At 39.9% G+C, this 25,484-nt stretch overlaps 2 protein-coding genes across 3 annotated transcripts in view; one reads left to right on the forward strand and one right to left on the reverse strand.

The window, feature by feature from the left end:
- The window catches only part of LOC122832865 (tyrosine-protein kinase receptor UFO), a 50,636-nt gene extending 38,737 nt beyond the window's left edge, over positions 1–11,899 (forward strand). The window contains 8 exon segments of the mRNA XM_044120050.1: positions 284–379; positions 1,140–1,217; positions 1,422–1,514; positions 3,821–3,942; positions 4,394–4,503; positions 6,182–6,341; positions 7,488–7,624; positions 8,591–11,899. Coding sequence (XP_043975985.1) covers positions 284–379; positions 1,140–1,217; positions 1,422–1,514; positions 3,821–3,942; positions 4,394–4,503; positions 6,182–6,341; positions 7,488–7,624; positions 8,591–9,053 — 1,259 coding nt within the window. The 3' untranslated portion in view covers positions 9,054–11,899.
- LOC122832893 (galectin-6-like) lies at positions 11,590–25,337 on the reverse strand. Of its 2 annotated transcripts, XM_044120108.1 has the most exons (15): positions 24,218–25,337; positions 23,310–23,398; positions 16,269–16,473; positions 15,549–15,662; positions 15,421–15,471; positions 15,321–15,347; positions 14,705–14,740; positions 14,205–14,234; positions 14,089–14,100; positions 13,973–13,999; positions 13,870–13,896; positions 13,747–13,776; positions 12,579–12,667; positions 12,339–12,504; positions 11,590–12,266 (listed from the first exon to the last, which is right to left on the reverse strand). In XM_044120108.1, the coding sequence occupies exons 1-15, from the start codon at positions 24,260–24,262 to the stop codon at positions 12,123–12,125; spliced, it is 1,092 nt and encodes a 363-aa protein (XP_043976043.1). In that variant the 5' UTR covers positions 24,263–25,337; the 3' UTR covers positions 11,590–12,122. The 2 variants fall into 2 exon arrangements, with proteins under 2 accessions (XP_043976043.1, XP_043976042.1); XM_044120107.1 differs by lacking the exon at positions 24,218–25,337 and having other exon boundaries at positions 23,310–24,205.
- Between the last annotated feature and the right edge of the window lie 147 nt (positions 25,338–25,484).

Raw genomic sequence — 25,484 nt, forward strand, 5'->3', positions numbered from 1 at the left:
TTTTTCCTGTGATATTTAGAGTTTGAACATGTAAACAATGGTGTCTTGTTTATTTAAGTTTGAGCTAAACCACACAGCCAGTAGAAAGTTGTTTACAGTGAGTAATACGTCTTTAAGGGCTGGGTGATAATCTCAGATTTTCTTCCATACCAGATCTGATTTGAATAGATTTTTCTTCTTCCTTTGTTTTCTAAAACAAAATAAATAGGAGTGTGTAGATGCATTTTTTGCACATTTCAGCTGTTTTCCTGCAAAGTAAAATCCTTTCTGGTGTTTCCTCCAGTGAACAGCTTGGGCATCAGCGATGAGCTGAAACAGAAGCTCCAGGACGTGATGGTGGACAGACACAGACTGACTCTGGGAAAAACCCTGGGAGAAGGTCAGCTCAAATATAGACAGCTACATGTTACTGCCTTCACTGGAAACAAAAACACTAAATACTACCAAGTATTTTAGTCTACTCTAGTTAAGATATTTTCACTCTAAATTGCACAAAAATACTTTGTAAAATTTTGTGTTTTTGGTTTGTATATAATGTGTTCGCACTGCAAAAACACAAAATATTACCAGTATTTTTGGTAGTTTCTAGTGCAAATATATTTGTACCATTAAAATAAGACAAAACTAACTTACAAATGAACTAACGTAACTTTTCAGCAACATGTAGGAGTTTGTTTTAAGTCAACAATTCCTTAACATTGATAGAAAAATACTAGTTCCAGTGGCACTAATGTCACAACATCCCCCCAAAAAATGTAATATTCTACCAGTGGAACCAGAACTTTTTCGTCAACATTAAGGAACTTTTGACTTAAAATAGACTTCCATATCTGGCTAAAGAGTTATTGGTAAGTTAGTTTTGTCTTATTTCCAGTGTAATAAGATATTTTCACCAGAAACTAGACCAAAAATACTTGGTAGGATTTTGTTTTTGCAGTATGAGACACATGATACCCGATACAAACACAACATCTTAGCAAGTATTTCTGTGTAATTTCTAGTGCAAATTTCTTAACCAGACCAAGACTAAAATCCTTGGTAGGATTTTGTGTTTTTGCAGTGTTGGTTGTGTCTGAGGATTTTCTTTTTACAGAATGGTTGTTTTATTAAAGGTGTGTTGTTGTGTTTTGTGTCTTCAGGGGAGTTTGGCTCTGTGATGGAGGGCCTGCTGAATCAGGAAGACGCTGTTCTCAAGGTGGCTGTAAAGACGATGAAGAGTGAGTGAACATTAAAATAAATCCACATCTACAAATCTCTCAGTTTTAGAAATAAATTGGCTTTAGTCAGACGTTTGCAGAAGAAAAGCACAAAATTAAAATAGTTTGAAGTAATTTAGAACAGCTCCATTAATTATTATTGATCAGAAAAAATGTACAAAGCTTTGCAAACAAAGTGATGGATGTGAACCGTCGCCCCTCCAGTTGCAATCTGCACGCGCTCAGAGATGGAAGACTTTCTGCGTGAAGCCGCCTGCATGAAGGAGTTCGATCATCCCAACGTCATGAGGCTCCTGGGTGAGCATCCTGTCACATCATGCAAATATTCTTCAAAACTTTCTCTCTTACCAACTATTTATTCTATAGTTTCTAGTGCAAATATCTTACGACTCATAAAACAGGAAAAACAAACAATCTTCCAAGCAACATTTCATCAAAGCATGTGAGCTTTTTTCAGTAAATACACCGTGTTCCAAATTATTATGCAAGTAATGTTTTCTCAGATTTTCTTAAATGGTCAATGCAAATGATGGTCAGTATAATTTTAAAGTCATGAACTATTACAGTATAAAGATGATTTTGCTACTGAAGGTTTGGCTCTTCTTTTGGAACCATGAAAGAAAGTGATCAGTCAGAAAGTCCATGTACTTTGCTGGGGTCATTTTCACACCTTCATGGACTCTGAAGGAACCGACCAACGATTCTCCTCATGATTTCAGCCCATAAAGTGACTCCACGTTCCAACACGGCTGTGACGTCAGCAAGGAGGTCACAGCCGTGTTGGGACCTGGTGGCCGTCCACCACCGATCCACTGCTGCGTCCATCTGGACCATCCAGGGTTGCACAGCGGTCATCAGTGAACAAATCTGTTTGAAAATTAATCTTCATGTACAGCTGGAGCCACTGAGACCGGTTCTGCTTGTGAGCTCTGGTTAGGGGCCCAATAGTAGGTTGATGCACCACAAGCTTCTGGAGGATCCTCCACCTTCAGGCTCCAGAGGCTCCAGCAGCTTCAAATAACTGTTTGCTGCTTTGTAAGAACATTTTAACAGCTGCTCTCTTAATCCGATGAATTTGTCTAACAGAAACCTTCCTCATTATGTCTTCATCTGTACAAACCATCTTTGTTCTGAATCAGCCACAAATCTCTTCACAGTGCGATAACGCTTCAGTTTCAGTTAAATGTCTAATTTTTTCATACGGCACTACACTATCTGATGATTTTCGTCAGCAGAGATTTTTTCTCTTTACCATATTGCTTCAAACCTGTGGCCTGCTTAATTATGTGGAACATCCTTCTTATGTAGATTTCCTTTATTTGAGCTCAATAGACAAACTAATCAGCCAGCTCTCTGAAATTAATTATAGTGATTCAAAGAGCCCTGACACACAAAACCATCTAGAAATTTAATAGCACAACAAAAATAAAATTTTTATGACACTTAAATCCAATTTCAATAATAATTTGGAACACAGTGTAAAACTTGGATATTGATGAAAAAGTTCTAGTTTCACTGGTAGATTATGTCATTTATAACAAAATATTTTCTTCATGTTACTTGTGAAAATAATCTGCCAGAAATTTAATAGAAAAACTTGAAACTTTCTGAGTTAAAATTTTTTCAAATTTGCTAGAAAAATTTGAGAAATTTAGGACAAACATTTTTTAAATTTCTGAGCTTGGAAAGTTTCTAGAAGAAACTCAGAATTTTTTAGATTAATCTAAAAGCTTTAATATGGAGAACATGGGCATTCGCAAAGTCAATAATTTGCCATTTGCTAAACAGAAAAACCTAAAACAAAACACTAAAATAAAAATTTAAATAATCTATATTAAGGACCTTTTGACTTAAAACAAGCTTCTATTTCTTGCTGAAAATTATTTGTAAGTTAGTTTTGTCTTATTTACAGTGTACAGATATTAGAGTAAAATATTTGGTAAGATTTTGTGTTTTTGCGAATCCACATCTATGGAAAATTCACAACTCTGTTGATCAAAAATGACATAAAACTGAGTCGTTTTCACTGTTTGTTTGTTTCTTGCAGCAGCTTTTTTAAATGTTTGGATTGAAAAATATCTTAATGTATTTATTTTTTTCTTCACATTTATGATCTTTGAAAAAGAGGAATCTGTTACTAAACATCAAATCTGTTCTGGTTAGTAACAGATTCATTACTAGAAGAAGAAGTGAAAGAATGTGTGTAAAAATAAAAGAGTTTTATGTAGCTGGTTTTAAAATGAGAACGTGCCAAAGAACATGAACAAAAACCCAGAAATCATGATTGAACATATTTAATATGGTTGATTCACCAAAGCTGAACACCAGCAGGCGATTAAACAGTTTATTAGATTGTCACACTGCAAAAACACAAACACACTTTCCCAGAAATTTAATAGAACAACAGAAATTTCAGAGTTTTAAAAGTTGCTAGAAAAAAACTGACATTTTGAGTTTGGCCTCCTGCTTATTCAATGCAATCAGCATGTTTAAACGAGTGAGCAAATTCTGTAAAATATGCAGCATATTCCATTGATTTAGTTAATAAAAAGAGGAGATTTTGTGTGGATGCTACATTTTTGTCTTTCTAACTTTCTTCTCAGGCGTGTGTCTGCAGACGGTGGAGAGCGAAGGTTACCCGTCGCCTGTGGTCATCCTGCCGTACATGAAGCACGGCGATCTGCACAGCTATCTGCTGTACTCCAGGCTGGGCGACTGCCCTGTGGTACGCCTGAAAACAAACAGCCCAGAAGCACCAAGTCAGCAACAAACCAGCATTTTCACACACTTTATGGTTTCTAAGTTCACATGAATGTCAGCAAAACTGGATCCAAAGTTCAGTTCACAGTTGTAAAGTTTTTCTCAAATAAGCCTCCAACCACTCCCACTCTGGCAGCAGAAGCACTCTGAAACACAAAGTGCTTTTGGCACCGACTGTGAGCGAGATGCATTAAATCCCCAGAAGAGTGGAGAAACTCTAATCAAAGCAAGACCTATGAAGAATGTTGAAACGGTTATGAAGTGGGCCAACTTTTAAAAACAAGCACCCAACGGTTCCCTGAGGACCATCCAGTCAGTCTGCTGGAAAATTAGTTGTAATTGTAAAAACATGGACGCTGGCGCCCTCTGCTGTGAGTAAGGAGTAAATGAACTGTCCTCTCTGTTCTGTCCTGCAGTACCTGCCGTCTCAGATGCTGGTGAAGTTCATGGCCGACATCGCCCGAGGAATGGAGTACCTCAGCTGCAAGAACTTCATCCACAGAGACCTGGCTGCGCGCAACTGCATGTAAGAAAAAACACTACTTCCACTTTTCTCTCTTTCAGTTTCCCGCAGGCCGTCTCCTTCGCTTTTTCTCTTTCTTTTCTTGCACAGAGGGTGAAGACTGTCCGCTAGACGAAGCAAAACCGAAGAGACTTGAACCTTAATGGGGACTTATTATCAGAAATTCATTTTTTTTGCACTTTCGTTTTTGTTTCTACGGCTTCTAAAAACAGCCCGAGTGTTTTTAAGAAAAAGCTAACAATAAGTTAATGTTTTTTATAGTTGCACTACAAAAACACCAAAACTCACAAAGTATTTTTTTGTCTGGTTCTTAGTGTAAATATCTCAGTACACTTAAAACTAACTTAATAGTAACTTTTCAACAAGAAATAGGAGCTTGTTTTAAGTAAATAACTCCTAAATATTTATGAAAAAGTTCTAGTTCAACTGATAGAATTTTCCACTGTGCTGTTACCTAGCAACCCCAACCAAACCAAGCTTGTTACCTAGCAACGAGCAGTTCTAGTTCCACTGGCAGATTATTTCATTTATAACCTGGGAAAATGTCTTGATATGAGTGAAATGATTTGCCAATGGAACTAGAGCCTTTTCAGAAATGTTTAGGAATTATTGACTTAAAACAAGAAAAGGTGTTTGTAAGTTAGATGTCCCCCAAACCAGCAGAGGGTGCCCAAGAACATCAGGCTAACATTTTTAAATAATACATACTGAACATACAAAAACTATTTCTATATTGTTTTTGTAGTTGTGACACAGATAATGTTTAATATCGTCCTGTTGATGGCTGCATTCCCATTACAAATGTGCGCAGAACTTTTATCTTATTTAATGGAAACACAATTTTGCAATTGTTGTGTTTCCATTAAATAAGAAATGCAATTAATGAATAGGTGAGTTTACACAATAACTCATTAAAAAAAGTAACGTGTAGTGCCATGATCCTCCTACCACTTCCTGTTGTCTTCTTCTTAGTTTCTGCCAGTAGAAACATTCAGCTGTTGATGCCAAAAATGTGTTTCCATTGCAGCTTTGTAAAATGCAAAAATTTTGATACGGATGAAAAAACACCTCTTCTTACTGCTAAAACGTTTTTTTGACAAATGTGAGTTTTTTCATAAATGCTGCGTTTTCACAAAGCGTTTTTTTTGTAATTCCCATTTATGCGATTCCATGGTTAATGGAAACAGCTACATTTGAGGAAAAATAAAATATCAAACTTTTTTTTCTTTGAATTTAGTGTTTATCAGCTGATGTTACATTAAAATAGTTAAAATAATTTGGTAGACTGAAATACTAATTTGCATTTCAAAATCCAAATATATATTTTTTAGCTTGCTGCTCCTGTCTGGTGCCACAGTAACACTGGGCTAATGTAAGATAATTACAAATGATGCTAATGATAGTAGATATGTTACACACTTGGATTAGCTTAGGAATGATAAAGCATTAGCATGTTAATTGGGGAAGCCCCAAATAAAAATCTGCTTAGGGCCCCAAAAAGGTTTGGACCGGCCCTGGGCTCTACTGATGCTTTCTAAACATTGACAACTGAGCAGACTAAAAGAAGGATTTAGAGCAACAAACAAGTTATAGACACGTTTTGTGTATGCTAACCTGTTCATATGTGAGGATAAACATAATATGTGACCTTTAATAAAAAACATTTCTGTTTCTGCCTCAGGCTGAATGAGAACATGAACGTTTGCGTGGCCGACTTCGGCCTCTCCAAGAAGATCTACAACGGCGACTACTACAGACAGGGCCGCATCTCCAAGATGCCCGTCAAATGGATCGCCATCGAAAGCTTAGCAGACCGAGTCTACACAACAAAGAGTGACGTGGTGAGTATCTAGACTCACCTGGACTCACCTGGACTAAGCTGGACTCACCTGGACTCAGCTGGACTCACCTGGACTGAGCTGGACTCACCTGGACTCAGCTGGACTCACCTGGACTGAGCTGGACTCACCTGGACTAAGCTGGACTCACCTGGACTCAGCTGGACTCACCTGGACTGAGCTGGACTCACCTGGACTCAGCTGGACTCACCTGGACTCACCTGGACTCAGCTGGACTCAGCTGGACTCACCTGGACTGAGCTGGACTCACCTGGACTCAGCTGGACTCACCTGGACTCAGCTGGACTCACCTGGACTCAGCTGGACTCAGCTGGACTCACCTGGACTCAGCTGGACTCACCTGGACTAAGCTGGACTCAGCTGGACTCACCTGGACTCAGCTGGACTCACCTGGACTCAGCTGGACTCACCTGGACTAAGCTGGACTCAGCTGGACTCACCTGGACTCAGCTGGACTCACCTGGACTAAGCTGGACTCAGCTGGACTCACCTGGACTCACCTGGACTCAGCTGGACTCACCTGGACTCAGCTGGACTCAGCTGGACTCACCTGGACTCAGCTGGACTCACCTGGACTCAGCTGGACTCAGCTGGACTCACCTGGACTCACCTGGACTCAGCTGGACTCACCTGGACTCAGCTGGACTCACCTGGACTAAGCTGGACTCACCTGGACTAAGCTGGACTCACCTGGACTCACCTGGACTCAGCTGGACTCTGAAAATTAGTTTTCAGCCCACAAATTCTTTGGATTTGACAGTTTTGACCCACGTGAGAAAAGTTTGGACAGAAAAACAACTGAATTAATGTGAAGTAGGAAAATGTGGCAAATTATTGATACTTTATTTGAATTCGGTGATGTTTCTTCTCTAACTTTAACCAGTTAGCAGGAATCTGGTGCAACGATTTTAAGGTCGAGCCTCTGGGACAGACATCAGCTGGTGAAGTCATTTCATGCTAACTTCAGGATTACATGCCGATCTGTGAATTATGGGTATTTTTCTGTTAACATACAAATAATGATCTCCACACCCCGCCCACATCCACGGCTGTAACTCTTCTGTGAAGTTCATGTCCGACTGGTTTTTTTGTTTTTGACCTTTCCCTCTGTCCTGTTTTCTGTCCTAGTGGTCGTTCGGAGTCACCATGTGGGAAATCGCCACGCGAGGACAAACGCCTTACCCCGGGGTGGAAAACAGTGAGATTTATGACTACTTGAGACAAGGGAACCGACTCAAACAGCCTCCAGACTGTTTGGACTCCATGTGAGTACGCTGGAAACAATTCATCGGATTAATTGATTACAGAAATAATCTAATTTAGTAACCCAATAATCATTACACTGCAAAAAATGTTAAATCTTAACAAGAATATTTGGTCTAGTTTATTGTAAAAACGTCTTTATTACACTTGAAAAGAGGGAAAACTAACTTACAACCAAATTTACAGCAATATAAAGTAAATAACTCCTTAATATTGATGAAAATGTTTTGGCAGATTATGTCACTCCTAACAAGACATTTTACCATGTCAGTATAAAATAATGATAAAAATAAATCAATAAAATAATACGATCTTCAATAACTGAAGAATCTAAATTAATAAATTACAACAACATTTAATTTCCCCATTGGGATTAAGGCAGTAATCTGAATAATCTGCCAGTGGAACCAAAATTTGGTTGCTAGGTTACGGGCAGGGCTTGGCTGGGGTTGCTAGGTAACGGCGCAGCGGAACATTCTACCAGTGGAACTGGAACTTTTTAATGAATATTCAGGAGTTATTTACTTAAAACAGGAATTTATGTGTGGCTGAAAAGTTCCATGTCAGTTAGTTTTGTCTTATTTGAAGTGTAAAAAGACAAAATTAGACTAAAAATACTTGGTAATAAATTGTGGTTTTGCAGTGCATGTCACTCCACCTTTATTATTTAAAAGAATAAATGGACTGAACTTCCTGAAGTGGCCGTGGTTTCTAGAGTTGCTCTGCTCTGTTCTCTTTACTTTCATTTCATTCATTTTTTTCTTTTTCAAAACTTCATTCCTGCTTTTCTGAGGGGAAAAATGTTGTTTCTTTGGTTTTGTTTGTTTATTTTGTTTTGAGAATGGTTATTCTGTGTAACCATAGCAACAGGTTGGTTTACAACAGGGAGCAGCTGATTGACATGGGAAAAGCTGAAAATGATTTAGTTTTTAACTTTTTAATTCTGATGGTTTCTGTCCGACCTGCAGCTACTCTCTGATGTTCTCCTGCTGGCTGCTGAGCCCGAAGGACCGGCCGTCCTTCGAGACGCTGCGCTGCGAGCTGGAGAAAGCCCTGGAGGACCTGCCGGACCCCCAGGACCCGGACGAGATCCTCTACGTCAACATGGACGAGTCGTCCTCGGAGCTGGGCGCCGTGGGCGGCCGCGACCCCGCCGAGGCCTCGCCGCTGTGCCTGAAGGGACTGGAGTCGATGACCACCACCACCGTGGAGGTCCACCAGTCCAGCCGATACGTCGTCTGTCCGCGCCGCGAGGCCGGCCGGGCCCTCTCCGACTCGCTGGAGAGCCTGGACATGCCGGTGTCGTCGTCCACGGCGACGCTGCCGCTGCAGCCGTCCTGCCACGCCACGCCGGACCGCACCCCGGTCCGCACCCCGACGTTTGAGCTGCTGGAGGACATAGAGGCGAACAGGAGGATGCCCTGGCAGTAACTGAGCCAAAACACAAACTCACCACAGCATGCTCATGGCATGAAGGTTTCCTCAAGCCGATGAGAGGATTTCCAAGGGACTCTGAAGACGCTTCGTCTTCTTCGTCCTGCGATCTGCAGGAGACGCTCACGGTTTTATGCTGCAGATTTAATATTTGTAGCACAATCTGGAGCTGCGTTTCCATTACAAATATGCGCAAAACTTTTTTGATCCTATTCTAAGGTAAAAAAAAAAAACAAACAAAAAAAACTGAATTTTGCTACCACAGCATTTCCTTTAAAGGTTCCAGCAGCTTGTAAAACCAACCTTCAGCGTTACATCACGTTCAAATGTTCTTCCCTCATCAAAGACAAACCTGGAGCGCTGCTTTGATTCCTTCATGCATGTTTGAGGACTCCTTTTGTCTCCATGGCCACCATTTAGCTGAGCAAAACGCTTGGGTGGACGTAGCCCCGCCTTCGAGGCGCAGCTCCTCGCTCACTCAGCTCCTTCAGACTAGCCAGTAGTAATTAGCAAACACGTAATTGGTCTCAGAGCAACGCTGGTAAAAACGTTAAAGGGTTAATAGAGGAGCCATGTTGTGATGACTTCCTGAAGGCGGAGCTTCAGAAAGGGCAGGAGCTTCTTAAAGTGACAAAGACCCAATTTCTTTCAATAAATTTTACTTAAAAGTAAAATGTAAATGCTACATTGTAAAAATTAGCCACTCTGTGCCTGGAAAACACATATTACTGCCTCAGCCAATGCAAAAGGTTTTTTTAATTTAATGAATTTATTTCCATAATTTGCTGAATTTGAAGGTGAATGGAAACGCAGCTACTGCGTTTTCTCCTCCTCTGCAATAAAACGCCACACTCCCTCCGCCGCCATGCTGGACCGAACCTCCGTGAAACCAGTGAAACCAGCTGACACTGCCAGACTGAACTGGTCGCACTCAGATGGACGACTCGTTTTCATTCTGTTTATCTTTAGACTGTGTGGTACGTTAATGATATATCTGTTTAAAATACTTTTACTGCTCTGTGTACTTCCATGTACAAACGGCGTCGACTTAAAAACGCTTCACATCGCCTAGACTTTTCTACACTTTTCATCTTGTTACAACCACAAACTTGAAATTTGATTGTAGATTTATTTAACAAACCAACAGCAGAGTAAAGGAGTTAAAACCAGAGTCAATATTTAGGTCTGATCATTACTCCAACAGGTAATCTGGTGGCGTGTACAGCTAAAGATTTAGCTAGTTATACTTCTGTTTGAGCCTAAATATTTAGCTTGCTGGTTAATATTTAGCTTCTACACTATATGTAGCCTCAAACGGACTGTTTAGTTAGCAAACTAAATCTTTAGCTTGAAACTTATTTTTTCTTGCCAACTACTGAGCTTGAGGTTAAATTTAGCTTCGAACTCTATAATTAGTTTGCTAGCTATTTATTTAGTTTGACCTTAAATATTTAGCCTGTGATCTAAATACTTAGCTTGAGGTTACATATTTACATTTAGCTCCAAGAAAAATATTTATCTACTTCAATAAATATCTTGAAATGGTTCTAAATCAATAACATGGTGAAAATATGATCTTTTTTTAAAAAACAGCTTCCTTTTTTTTTTCTCTTAAACCCAAATTATTGCAAATTATTGCTGTCAGTTTTTGACTCTTTAACGTTACAAACAGCAGAAACAGATAAAATCCCCGTTGGAGGTTTTGTGGTTTGTGGTTGTGACAAAACGCTGAGAAAGTTTGAATCTGAAGCCAGTCCTGAAGCTCCAGAGGTTGGGGCCGCTGCAGATAGAAAAAATAGACAAAAACTTTGACATTTCTGAATTTGAAATATGAAAATTTTGCTAGAAAAAGCTCTGAAATAAATAATTGGCCAATTTTTGTCTGATTTTCAAAAGTCAAACATTTTCCAAAGAGAAGCTTGGAGCTTACTGAGTTTTAAAAAGTCAAAATATTGCTAGAAAAAAAAAATGAAACAGATTAATTTCAGATTTTTGTTCTAGAAAAAATCAGGAAATTTCAGATTTTCAAAATTCAGAAGCTCGCCAGAAGAAATTTTTAAACTGAAAATGTGAAAATTTGTGACTTTTGGGTATTTTCTAACTCAAAATTTTCTTGAAAATTAATCTCAAAATTTGAGGGGGGTTTTTCTATCAAACCAAATTTCCACATATTTTACTCTTTTTTTTTTTAGAAAAATCTGAAAATTTCTGTAGTTTTTGTCTCAGTGGATGAGCAGCAATCAGATCAAATGATGAAAAGTTTCAGTTTTATCAACATTCAGATTTTTGTTTTTATTCTGATGCTGATTTTTTGTATTTCTTCAACTTTTGCACTAATGACTTCAGTTGTTTAGACATTATTTCCCCTTAAACTTAAAAAACACACAAATCTTGGGGGGAAAAGCTCAAAAACTGTCATCTGGCTGCTCTTCTTCTGTGGTTTCTCAAACTGTTGCACTGAGGACGAGGAGGACGCCCGGCGCTGCAGCGTGTATGCACTTATATTTTTATGTATGTATATAAACAGTATATGTTTCTCTCTAGTCCTGTATTAAGTCTTCAGATTAGATTTTGCTGAAATCGCGCTGTGCTTCTCTGTGAGCATCAAAGGTACTTTTAAAACCGTGTACAGTTACAGAATGTTTTGAAAAACTACTTCATTTCCCTTTTCTTGGTTTGTTTTTGTAAAACATTGGTACTGTTTAATCAGTGGGACTTTTAGAAAAAAAAAGGTGCTGAAACTGAGATTCACTTCCTGTTTCCTGTGTACATGGAGCATTTTTTTCTTCTTCCTCATCAGCCTTTCACAACCTTCCCAAGTGCCTTCAAAGAGCCAGTATTTTGCATTTTGCTGAATGTTTCTGCTGGTGTTTTTACATTTCTAAGGATTTTTGTACAATAACTACTTTGATTTTGTCACTGCCGATGTTTTGTTGTTTTTTTTGTTTTTTTACAATGTTTTTGCATAAGAAATGAATAAATTCAAAAGCACATTTTCTTCCTGAGCTTTTATCAATGCAAACAACTGATGCAAAAACTGAAAGTTGCACAAAAGGAAGCAGCGAATCAGAAGTGGACGTAGGAGATCTGAACGTCTCCGTCTATCTCCAGTTTGTCGATCTCCCTGAAGTTCGTTCGGTGGAAGAAGTCCAACAGGTGCTGCCCGTTCACAAAGGCCTTAAACTTCTGGTTGCCGCAGCGAATCGACATCTGGAGGCAGAAAAGCCGTCAGAAAAACACATCAGAATGTGGAACTGGACCCGATCAGGAAGTGAAACTCACGTCGAAGTACTGCCCCTCTGTGAAGGGCGACCCGCTGAGCTCTCGCTCCTCTTTGCCCCACTTCCCTCCAGTCCGGGTGTTTCGCACCACGACGCCCTCCTTCACTCTGGGGTTCAGGTGGAAGGCGATGTCCTGGGTTCTGCTCACCACCAGGTTGAAGCCCATCCTGGAACGCCGAGGTTCTGTCAGTACTCGGTCATCAGAAGGATTTCTGCAGCCGGCCGGCGGCCCAGAACAAACCTTGTGGCCCCGTAGGGCACCAGGCCCCGGATGATGATGGTCCTCTTGGGGTTCATCCCTCCTGGGATCGGGGCGCCGAACGGCACAGCCTGAGAGGGGAAGCAAGTTTCACTAACTTACACAGAGCAAGACTCCCCAGACCACTAGAGGGCCCCCAAGAGCACCACACTAGGATGACAAATAAATAGATATAATTTGTTTGGTTTTAAATGACATTAAAAAAATATAAATTAAATGTTATTAATCATGGAAAAAATTATTTCAATACTATTTATTTAGAGTTGTTGCACAGACAACAGAGTAATTTCTTAACCCCAATTCCAGCCATAATTCTAATCCTAATTCCTTCCCAGATGCTATTATTGTATAACAGACCCGTGGCTCGCTTTTCAAACCACTGAAGAAATCAATAATCTATAATGGTTCGTCCAATCACAATGATGCAAACCAGGTGAAACGTCACCAAACCCTCCAGATGGACAGAAACGATCAAGTTCTTCAGGAATCTGTTTTCCTGTTCGGCTGATTTAGAGAAATATTGGCTTTTTTCTGCTTAACCTTCAGGTGAGGCTTTTATTTTGAAGGTAAGGAAAAAACAAACAAACAAACAAAAAAATCCAGCTGTGTGAGTTGAAGACGGTTAAATGTAGCAGGAATTATCATATTCTAAATAATATGATATATGTTATCATTAAACTACATCTACAATGAGAAATTGTGTCGTTTGACAAACATTTTAAATAAATATTGAAAACTTGATTTTAGAAAATGAAACCTCGTTTTATCTCTTATGACAGACAAAATAACCCAAATTATTGTTTATTTTCCCACTGTGTAACTTTAAAAACAGCAAGAGAAGAAATCCTACAGGTGTTTGTCAGTTCAGGTAAATTATTTAATGATAAATAAAACAAAAACTGCGTGTTTACCCCTTTGTGATTCTGAAAACATGAACTAGAAACGTCAAGAACAAACTGCAGCTCAGTTACGAATCCACAAGGGGGCGGTAAATAAAAAAAAAACCAAGTCAAACATTACAAATGAGCCCGGCTCAAAGTGAAAACACAGGGACGTTAAAAAAGAAACGAAACAAATACTATTTATAATTCATTAACTACGAATTTTTAAAAAAGAAAGAGAGATAAAAGTGTTTGATAGAAACACTTACTGGGTTGTAGACCGGCTGCCCTCCCATTCCCTGTGAACAGATTTATTAAAATGAGAGGAAAAACATCAGAAAACACGAGTATGAAATAATAATGATGCCAATATTACTGAGCTTTTCTCTCACCGGCAAGTGGGATCCTGGAAAACCTCCCTGTTTGGACAAAAATATAATAATTATGACACAAACCTTCTTTTGATGGTAATAAACTGTCATGTTGTGATTTTACCCCCATGTTGCTTCCTGGGTATCCACCCTGCAAATATTTACATGTTTCAAGTGATTATTATAGGAGAAAATGTTAAACGGAGCCATTAGTAATGTTTTTATCTGACATGTACTCACAGGACATCCACCCTGGAAATCAATCAGAAAGTGATTTCAATTATTCTTATAATTAATAATAATAATAATAATAATAATAATAATAATAATAATAATAATAATAAAGAGCTACACACCCCCATGTGGTCTCCTGGATATCCTCCCTGCTTAAAAAGAAATAAAAATCTGAAATAAACTTTTCCATACAATGTTAATTTTAACCTTCTACACTGGAAAATCATAAAATCTTACCAAGTACTTTTGCTCTAGTTTCTATTGCTAATATTTTAGTTCACTAAAAATAAAACACAACTAACTTTAAATAACCTTTCAGAAAAATACAAGAATTTGTTTTTGGTGAATAATTTCTTTCACTCAAAATAAATGATTTAATCTGCCAGTGGAACTAGAACTGTGTTGCTAAGTACCAGGCTGGGCGTGGCTGAGGTTGCTAGGTAACAGCGACGTGGAAAATTCTACCAGCGGAACTAAAACTTTTTCAGTCTTAAACAATAATTTAGTTTAAACAAGCTGCTGTAACTTGCTGAAAAGTTATTGTAAGTTTTCTTATTTTGTCTTACTTGAAGTGTACCAAGACGTCTGTGAGATTTTGTGCTTTTACAGTGTATATACTCACTCCCATTCCTCCACCCATGCCATCAGGATATCCAGCCTGGGATTTTGTCAGAAAAGTAATTAAAAAAATTATTTTGATTTACTTTGAGCCACTCTGAAAGGAAATTATTAAAATAAAAAAAAAAAAAAATAAAAAACGTAAACCCCCCTATCCTGCCTCCTGGATATTTTCCCTGCTGAAAGAAAGAAAATATTTTCTTTTCCAATTTATTTCTGACAAACTTTCTTCCAGAAGAAAAAGAAACATTTCTTCTTTTTGTGCCAGAATCTTGAATATTTGTTGATTTAGCAGAGAAAAATCTCCTGATTCATCCAACAACGCTGCATCCAGCAGACCATTAAACCACTGAGAATTTCATAGTCATGCTAGCTGAGCACACAGGGACGAAGTCAAGCATTACAAAAGTTGGTGTTGATAATAATAATGTCTTGACTTGCCTAATTCAAAACATAAAACTTTCTGCCACAATTATTCCATTTATTTAGATGTTTTATCTGATTTGTTTTTACATAATAATCATATTTCTTACAGTAATCTGTAATGGAAAGCCAGAAAAAAGGATTGTTTTGTTGTTAGCTATGTATTTTACATGGATAGATTGATTGTAAATACAAACCCCCATGGTGCATCCTGGATATCCTCCCTGTGAAGAAGCCATGGTTAGTTTAATCCATTACATGAGACCAAATGGAGGAAACTGTTGATGTTTCACTCACTCCGGTTCCTCCAGGAAGCGCTCCGCCGCCGCCGCCGCTGCCACCTGCACCCTGAGGCAGACACACATTCAGGAAACCTTCTGCTACATTTATTTACTGAAATAAAAATGGCCGACTGCGTGGGTCACCCCAATGATGTTAATGGTTTGGATGGTAACGTCTCCGGAGACCTGGATGGCCCGGATCCGCTCCATAGGGAGGCGGTGAGGGAACAGGAAGAAGTCCTTCCCATTGACATTAATCTGGAGCAGAAGGAAGAACATGATCAATCAATCAATCAATCAATGAGACCATCGATACATCCATTCTCTGTCATTTTAATCCAAATTAGCCGCTCCTGGTCACGCCCCCCAATTCAACCTTTACACACAGACGTGAAAATGGCTGCAAGCAGATGTGAAATTATACAACCTTGCATCTTTGAAAAGCAGAAGTGGAGCCTCCAGCACAACAAACAAGAATGCATCTGGTGCAAAAGGTGGTAAAACCGGCTGACCAAACCTACTGGAGGTTAGCTTTGTTGCTAGGTGACGGGCGGAACTCTGCTGGGGTTGCTAGGTGACGGGCGGAACTCTGCTGGGGTTGCTAGGTAACGGGCGGAACTCTGTTGGGGTTGCTAGGTAACGGGTTGGGTTTGGCTGAGTGATTGTTGTGACGTTACATTCCAGAGGTTTCTGAAACGACTCAATTACCAAACAAATAAAAAGATTATTGCCAAAAACTGAGGAGGTGGTTTGTTTTCCGAGCTGCTTTTAGAAGCGGTAGAGACCCAAATGGAAGTATAAAAACATTCAAAATGAGAATTTTTATTTATAGATCCCCTTTAAAACCACATGCTTGTTGTTTACCTGGAATCCCTTGGAAGTGATCATGATGACCAACTCGAAGGGCTCGCCCTTGGAGAAAGGCATCCTGCGGATCTTCTCCTCCGACATCCAGGATCCATCTTTACGGCTGTTGAAAACCACTTTGTCCCGGCCGTCGAATCGAGGGTTGAAGTGCAGGGCGACATCACTGGAGTCCGACTCTCCACACAGAAGGTTGATCAGAAACCTGCGGGGAGACAGAACCGAGTTAACCGCAGCGTTCCTCCAACTTATTCTCACTTTACAACCGCAGCCGGCTGTGGGATTTAAACAAGACCGAGAGCTGCGTGAGAGAATTTCAGAATCATGAGGACCAAACAATTCCACAACGACGTAGATTAAAAAGGGAGAACATTCCTGCCAAAAATCTCAGGAATTTTGAGATATATCTCAGATGTTTTCTGAAAACAAAGGAAATTTCTGAGCTCCAAAAGGAAGAAAAAAACTGAAATTTCCATGTTTTTTTTCCAAGAATATTTTTGTGATTACTCTAAAATGTTTAATTTTTTTCAAACTCAGAATTTTCCAAGTTTGTTTGTAGAAAATTTCTAAGATTAATCTCAAAATTTCAAGTTGTTATTTTAATTTCAAATAAATAAATTATCAAACGTCTTGTTACGGTCACTGACCTCTAGGGGCTCTCTTTATGAGAGAGCTTCTTCTTTGTGTTTCAGTTCCACCTGGCTGCCACAGGTGAAATGTGTTGGAGCTCATCAGCCACCCCATAAAGAGCTCCAAACCTGAGATGTCAGATCCCTTTTTCCCTGGGCCTTGATCTGGTGTGATCATGTCGGTGAACTGACTTTGTTGAGACTTTGGATAATTTTGCTGTGAGCATTTGTGTGAAGCTTAAAGTGGTTATAATTTTGTTTTTCTTCACAGTGGAAGCTGGTAGGGGTTCTCTGCCATTTTGTTTAACTATTTTTCTCCTGTTTCTTGGTTAGTCAGGGAGTTCAGGTTTTGTACTTTGTTTTCAGTTCTCTTCTAGGAAGTGTTTTTATTTTATAATTAAAAGGGGGATGTTTTGTTTGTTGTTTTGGCCTTGGAGACCCTGAAGCTAAAAGCTTCCCTGTGCATGTTTATTGTGACTTAGATTTTATGTTGAACTGTCAATTAAACTATCTTTTTTCTACTGAAGCCAACTGCTCCAGATATTTTATTTTGTGTTACATCCAGTGCCAGTATTTACCCTTGGTGGTCTTGGGGGGGGTTGTAACATAAGTGGGGGCTCGTCCGGGATTATTTTTGAAAATGGCACAGTTTAATTTGGAGGAGTTTTTAGGTAATCCTACCGTACAACAGTTGGATGTTTGTAGAAAAGATGATTTATTTGAAATTGCTTCATATTTTGGTATCAATGTTTCAAAGTCTTTGCTCAAACGTGAACTAAAATCTCTTATCATTAGTAGCTTGGTTGAAAAAGGAGTTCTATCCGTGGAAATGGATAAAGAGGACACCACCTGTTCTGAATCTGCTGATCAGCCTGAGGTCTATGCTGAGGAGGGAGTGAAGACACCACCTTTTGCTGCCAAACCAGAGGGGGAAAAACCACCAGCATCTCTCCCACGGTTTGAGCCTTTCTCTGTTGAATCCTCAAATCCTAGTGTTGAGGCACGTCTAAAGGTACGTCTAGTTCGTCTAGAACTTGAAGCTAAAGAAAGGGAACGGAAGGATGAATTTGAGTTCCAGCTTAAATGCAGAAGACTTGAAGCTGAAACTGCCATCAAAATGCGTCAGTTGGAGCTACAGTCTCATAAATTGACTGCTGCTACTACAGATTCTGTTGAAGATGAAGACAATATCAGTATTCCCTCAAATAAACCTTCCTCTTCTCCAGCAGCTTTTACTTTTGACATCAGCAAAAATATTGCCCTGGTCCCACCATTCCGGGAGACGGAGGTGGAGGCATATTTTAATGCATTTGAACGTATTGCTGTTGCCCTTCACTGGCCCACAGATGTCTGGTCCCTTTTGTTGCAGTGCAAACTTACTGGTAAGGCACAGGAAGTATGTGCAGCACTCACCATTGAAGACAGTCTAGTGTATGACAAAGTTAAAGCTGCCATACTCAGGGCATATGAGCTGGTGCCTGAGGCATACAGGCAGCGGTTTAGAGCCTTAAGAAAATCCTCTGCACAAACATTTGTTGAGTTTGCAAGAGAAAAAGGAATGTTATTTGACAGATGGTGCCAGGCAACTAAAACTTCTGATTTTACTTCATTACGTGAGTTGATAGTATTGGAGGAGTACAAAAACTGCCTTCCAGATCGTACAGTTTTGTACTTGAATGAGCAGAAAGCATCCACCTTACAAGAGGCAGCTGTACTGGCTGAAGAATTTGCCCTTACTCACAAAAATGTTTTTGTGGGTAAATCTGACCAACCTTCTCGTGACAAAACATGGAAAGATGTGCCACAATCTCAAGTTAAGAACACTCAAATTTCAAAAGGGGAGAGACAATGTTTTTATTGTCATAAAATGGGGCATATTGTTTCTGACTGTTTGGCCTTAAAACGTAAACAAGCACCCCAATCAGCAAAACCAGCTAAAGGGGTTGGCCTCGTCAAGACTCAGAGATTTTCCCCACCACTCTCAAACATGAGTGAACCTGATGACTGTTTTAAGCCCTTCATTTTTGATGGTCTTGTCTCCCTAACAGGACGTCCTGAGGATGAGAAGTCAGTGAGGATACTGAGGGACACCGGTGGTTCCCAGTCGTTCATCCTGTCCAGTTTTCTGCCATTTAATGCTGATACCTCCTGTAATGCAAATACAATAGTGCAAGGAATTGGAATGGCCTATGTACCGGCACCTTTACATCATGTTCACCTAAAGTCCAAGTTGGCCTCTGGATTCTTCAAAGTTGCGGTGAGAAACTCATTCCCTGTTCAGGGGGTTGAATTTATAATGGGTAATGATCTTGCTGGAGGCAAGGTATTTCCTATTCCTGAGGTGGTGGATAATCCCAGTTGCATGATGGGTAAAGATGAAATGTTGGAATCCCATCCTGATGTGTTTGCTGTCAGTGCTCTTACCAGGTCCCAAGCTTGCAAGCTGAAAGAAGTGAACTTGAATGATTCGGTTCTTGGCTCTGCCTTGATGGAGGACAAGCTGCCAGCAGACGACCTTTCAGAATCAGCACCCCAAAAGGAGGACGTCACTCAAAAGTCTGAGGTTTTTCTCCCGCTATCACTGTCACATGAGAGTTTGAGCCAAGCACAGAAAAGTGATGAGACGCTCTCTAAATGTTTTAAAAGTGTGAGTGATTCAATAAATGACAAAACCCACAGGTTTTATGTTGAGAATGGATTACTCATGAGAAAATGGATCTCAAGGCCTGCCTTGCATCAGAAGGGTATTGAGGAGGATTGGGGAATAGTACATCAAATTGTAATTCCTCAAGGTTATCGTGAACAAATACTGCAGCTGGCACATGACCACTCATGGTCAGGTCATTTGGGAATCACTAAAACCCATGACCGCATCTTGCAGCATTTCTTTTGGCCAGGCCTGAAAAAGGATGTTGCCAGGTTCTGTAGAACATGTAGCATTTGCCAAATAGTGGGTAAACCTAATCAGAGGGTACCACCTGTCCCTCTTAAGCCCATTCCTGCAGTTGGTGAGCCTTTTGAGCGTGTTCTGGTGGACTGTGTGGGTCCTCTGCCCAGAACAAAAGCTGGTAATCAATTTCTCTTGACTGTCATGTGTGTTGCCACCCGTTTCCCTGAAGCCATTCCACTAAGGAAAATCACCGCACCCACCATAACTAAAGCTCTTCTAAAGTTTTTTGCTACTTTTGGTCTGCCTAGAGTTATTCAAACTGATCAAGGCAGCAATTTTCAGTCCAAAATCTTCAAGCAGACACTACAGTCTTTTGGCATTAAACATATTCCCTCCAGTCCTTACCATCCTCAGTCACAAGGCGCTCTAGAAAGATGGCATCAGACTGTCAAGGCCATGATGCGCAAATATTGTCATGAGACAAACAAAAACTGGGATGAAGGACTTCCTTTTCTGCTGTTTGCAGCCCGAGAAGCTAAACAGGAGTCACTTGGTTTCAGCCCTGCTGAACTGGTTTTTGGGCATGGTGTAAGAGGACCACTGAAGGTTCTGAAGGAACAGCTCCTGTCAGCTGACACCCAGCCACAATCTAACGTCCTTGAGTTTGTCACACAATGTCGGGAACGTCTATACCATGCTTGCTCAATAGCAAGAAAGTCTTTGTCTGCTGCCCAAGGGAAAATGAAATGGCTATATGACAAAAAGACTGTACAGCGGTCATTCGAACCAGGTGATAAAGTGCTTATGCTGGTGCCCACACCAGGCCCATCTCTTTCAGCCCAATTTGCAGGCCCATATGTGGTGAAAAGCAGAGTCAATGACACAGACTACATTGTTCATACTCCTGATAGGAGGCGCCAAACGCGTCTGTGTCATATCAATATGTTGAAGCTGTTTCATTCCAGAGAAAATGACCACAAGGACACATGTGAGGACTCTCCAAAACCTACATCAATTTCTCTTGTGTCTGGAGATACTCCTCAGGATGGTTTGAAAAAGTGTGATGAAGGCCATTGTGGTAGGCTTTCAAACTCTGTTATTCTTGATTCTTTGGATGCATATCTGTCCTATCTTCCCAGTGCTGAGAAGGAGGATGTGACAGGACTGATCCAGCTGTACCCTGCGCTTTTTGGAGATGTGCCCTCTAGGACCTCGGTACTGGAGCATGACATCGACGTGGGCGATGCGTCCCCCATCAAACAACATCCATATCGTTGTCCCCCAGTCAAGAGGGAAATTATGAAGACAGAGGTTCAGTATTTACTGGAAAATGGTTTGGCTATACAGAGTCGTAGCTCCTGGAGTTCTCCGTGTCTTCTGACACCAAAGTCAGATGGTTCACAACGTTTCTGTACAGACTTTCGAAGAGTAAATGCAGTTACAGTTCCTGATTCACATCCATTGCCTCGCATGGAAGACTGCATAGACAGCATTGGGCCAGCCACCTATATAACCAAATTAGATCTGCTGAAGGGGTACTGGCAAGTTCCCTGACTGCCAGAGCTTCTGATATTTCAGCTTTTGTCACACCAGACCACTTCCTACAATATACAGTGATGGCATTTGGAATGCGAAATGCCCCAGCTACCTTTCAGCGACTGATGAACACTGTATTAGGAAATATTAAGAACTGTAATGTCTACTTGGATGACATTGTAATTTATTCATCATCATGGACTGATCACATTGACACTCTGAAAACTGTGTTCGCTTGTCTAGCTCAAGCATCCCTAACCTTGAATCTGGCAAAATGTGAGTTTGCCAAAGCAGTAGTGACCTACCTTGGAAAGGAAGTGGGCCATGGTCAGGTACGTCCGGTGAATGCAAAGGTGGAGGCTATTCTAAGCTACCCAGTACCCACCACAAGACGTGAGCTCCGACGATTCTTGGGTTTGGTTGGCTACTACAGATGTTTTTGCAGGAACTTCTCCATGGTGGTGGCTCCTCTGACAAATTTGTGTAGTCCGAAGGTACAATTCATGTGGACTACTGAATGTCAACATGCATTTGACTGTGCAAAGTCCTTTCTATGCAGCGCTCCTGTATTGGCGGCTCCAGATTTCAACAAGACCTTCAAGCTGGAGGTAGATGCAAGCGCCACTGGAGCTGGAGCAGTGTTGTTCCAAGATGGCACAGATGACATCAGTCACCCAGTTTCCTACTACTCAGCTAAGTTCAAGCCTCATCAATTAAACTATTCTACAATCGAGAAGGAAACATTAGCCATGCTACTGGCTTTGCAGCATTTTGAAGTTTATGTGTTTTCAACAAGTCCTGTTATCGTCTATACAGACCATAACCCATTAGTCTTTCTAAATCGTATGTACAACCACAACCAGAGGTTAATGCGATGGGCTTTACTGGCCCAAGAATATAATTTGGACATCAGGCATAAGAAAGGGTCTGAAAATGTGATAGCTGATGTACTTTCCAGGATATAATGTTGCTTACCTCACTGTAGTACAACTGATGATGAAATATTCTTATTTCATGAAGGATTTTATGGGGGAGGGTGTTACGGTCACTGACCTCTAGGGGCTCTCTTTATGAGAGAGCTTCTTCTTTGTGTTTCAGTTCCACCTGGCTGCCACAGGTGAAATGTGTTGGAGCTCGTCAGCCACCCCATAAAGAGCTCCAAACCTGAGATGTCAGATCCCCTTTTTCCCTGGGCCTTGATCTGGTGTGATCATGTTGGTGAACTGACTTTGTTGAGACTTTGGATAATTTTGCTGTGAGCATTTGTGTGAAGCTTAAAGTGGTTATAATTTTGTTTTTCTTCACAGTGGAAGCTGGTAGGGGTTCTCTGCCATTTTGTTTAACTATTTTTCTCCTGTTTCTTGGTTAGTCAGGGAGTTCAGGTTTTGTACTTTGTTTTCAGTTCTCTTCTAGGAAGTGTTTTTATTTTATAATTAAAAGGGGGATGTTTTGTTTGTTGTTTTGGCCTTGGAGACCCTGAAGCTAAAAGCTTCCCTGTGCATGTTTATTGTGACTTAGATTTTATGTTGAACTGTCAATTAAACTATCTTTTTTCTACTGAAGCCAACTGCTCCAGATATTTTATTTTGTGTTACATCCAGTGCCAGTATTTACCCTTGGTGGTCTTGGGGGGGGGTTGTAACACGTCTATCAAATAAAATCCCAATAAAATACATTTAAACCTTCAGCTGTGTTGTTAAATAAAGGGATGACGTGGAAGAACTATAAATACTTTTACAGGATGAAATCATTTTAAACTGCAGAATGTAAACAGGTGGATCTGTTGCAAAATAAATAAACATTTTTCTTTGTGTGTTTTAGCTGATAACAGCCTTTAAATACACACCTAAAGTCAAAGATGACTGTATTTTAGACAATGAGGATAAAAACCAAGCGGTGAGTTAAAGAAACAAACTGCACCCAGACAGAAGCAGGCAGGATATTTAGAGTTTCTCTGGAGAAAATAAAAATGTTTTAAAAACTCACCTGGTGATGTGTTCAGGAACCGATCCCTGGATGTAGATGGACACTCCGTCCCGTACGGCGCCATGAATGGGGCCGAGGTAAGGAATGCTCTGCAGGGGCACAAAAATAATCCAGATTTCACTGGAATAATCAGCAACCTTTAGAGCTGGGAGCTGATTATTGTAGAAAAACACCATCATGAGTTAAAAAAAAAAAGTCTAGAATGCAACTTCTGAGGTTAAAAACGAAGTGAAAAGCAGTTTGAGAGCATTAAAGTTTTACCATCCAACTAACTTTCACGATTTCTCAAAGTGGAACAACACCTTTATAAACAAAAACAAGGGGGATAAGTTTGAATTTAAATTAATTTACTAAAATCCTTAATTAAGTGTTGCTGTGAGGATTCAGTAAATCAGGTTTAAACTCAAATGAAAGGAAATTTATTAAAATGGTTTTCAAAAAGCCCTTAAAATGTGCAGATTAAAGCCATGAAGATAATTAATTTAAATAAACTATCAGCTTTGCTGACAAGAATGTTAAAAAAATAAATTAAAAAATCAACTCAAACTCATTATTATGATCACAAAAACGACTAAAAGTTCAACTTGCTAGCAGATTTTTGATCTAATATTAACCGAGCCATTTTATGAGTCCAATTAAAAATACGAGAAAAAAATCTAAATTATAGGAGAATAACAACTTTATTCTCGTAATTTTTATTTTTTCCTTTACACTCCGTCATTCTTTAGTATTAAGTTGCTTCTTCTGCCTCCGCTTTAATGGTTGAATTAATCTGGAACTTTGAGGCTCAAAAATTAAAAAAATAAAAGCCTTTTTTCTGACCGTTTCCGTCCGTTTCCATTGGTCCAGTCAAAGTCCAACGGAAACGGCCTTTGACTGGACCACTGGACCCAGCAGCAGATACTCACAGGGTTGTAGACGGGCTGGTAGCCTGGAGGAGAGACGAACGTCATGACGACGAACAGGAAGCGGGAAAACGGGAGCAGAAAAGACGATGCAGGAAAATCTGAACTTCACTTTATAAGAGCGATGAAGGAGGGAGGAGAAACGCAGACAAACAATCTGCTGAGTTACTGTTGACTTTAGCTGGAAAAGAGTTAATAAAGCATGGAGGGCGTGTTTTTAACCATCCAGTTCACCTTTTAACATCTCAAACCAAAACTCTAAGTATTTATTTATATTTAAAACAAAGTTTTTGTGATCTGATCTCTTTGCTCCTCAGTTGTTACATTAATTAAAAGTAATTCTGAGTGTTTTCAGGAAACAGAAACTCTTAATAATCCTTATCTCCAGCTCGGGTAACTGCGGGTATTTTTCTTCTTTTGTGCTGCATTGAGTGGGAGGTTAATCGGCTTAATGGCTGTAAACTCAGCGCGAAGGTATGTGAACAAATACAAATGTTTCAGGGAACAAAAGCGGGAAAGTTAATGGAAAATCCTTCATATTTACCAAAGATAAAAGTCCAGTCAAAACTCAGGAGGTTTAAAATATCCCAACCTACGTTGTCAAAACTGAAATGTTGAAATCGAGTGCAGCAGGCGGAGCCACCACCAGGTGGCGCACTCTGCACAGCCCGAGCCTCCATAAAAGGGAAGCTGTAAAGTGTTAATTTCCTGTGAGACCAGGTGTGTGTTGGGCCCACGCTGTTTGGAGGAAAACCGTTTTAAAGTGATTCTCTTTAATAAGTTTGTGGTGTTTTTATTTATGGTGTTCCGGTGGCAGCGTGGCTCCACCTGGGCGTGCGGTTGTTCGATGCCGCAGGGTGGCTTTATACATTTGTCTCTTTTAATCAGATTGAATTTTATGTTTTTAGTTTTTATATTGTTTTTATTTGGTAGGGCTGCACCAAATCTACTTCATCAACTTTGACTTCAGAGTTTTTGCGATGCAGGTATTCAGTGTTTTTAATGTGTTTGAAATTGACTTGATTAAAGTGATTTAATAAGCATTTAGTAATTTTTGTATTTTTGTTTTTACAGTTTTACCCCACTTAGTGTCCATTGGTTACCTCGTTTCAGACATTTAAATATGGGGGAAGCTAATTGGACTTACTTTTCAAAGTTAGCAAAACAATTTGCTATGCTACTAGCATGTTAGCACAAATAAACCACACTGACATTTTCGTTTCCATGTGAGCTGGTGAATATTTCAAAAGCTCAAACAAATGACAAGACG

Source organism: Gambusia affinis, linkage group LG06 (assembly GCF_019740435.1).
Source record: "Gambusia affinis linkage group LG06, SWU_Gaff_1.0, whole genome shotgun sequence".
Taxonomy (NCBI): domain Eukaryota; kingdom Metazoa; phylum Chordata; class Actinopteri; order Cyprinodontiformes; family Poeciliidae; genus Gambusia; species Gambusia affinis.

Coding starts and splice junctions, on each gene's coding strand:
- LOC122832893 (XM_044120107.1), bottom strand. CDS start 23,488: ATGATGGTGTTTTTCTACAATAATCAGCTCCCAGCTCTAAAGGTTGCT. Junction 12,505..12,578: donor GTGCCCTACGGGGCCACAAG/GTTTGTTCTGGG, acceptor TCGGCGTTCCAG/GATGGGCTTCAACCTGGTGG. Junction 12,267..12,338: donor CAGAGGGGCAGTACTTCGAC/GTGAGTTTCACT, acceptor TTCTGCCTCCAG/ATGTCGATTCGCTGCGGCAA.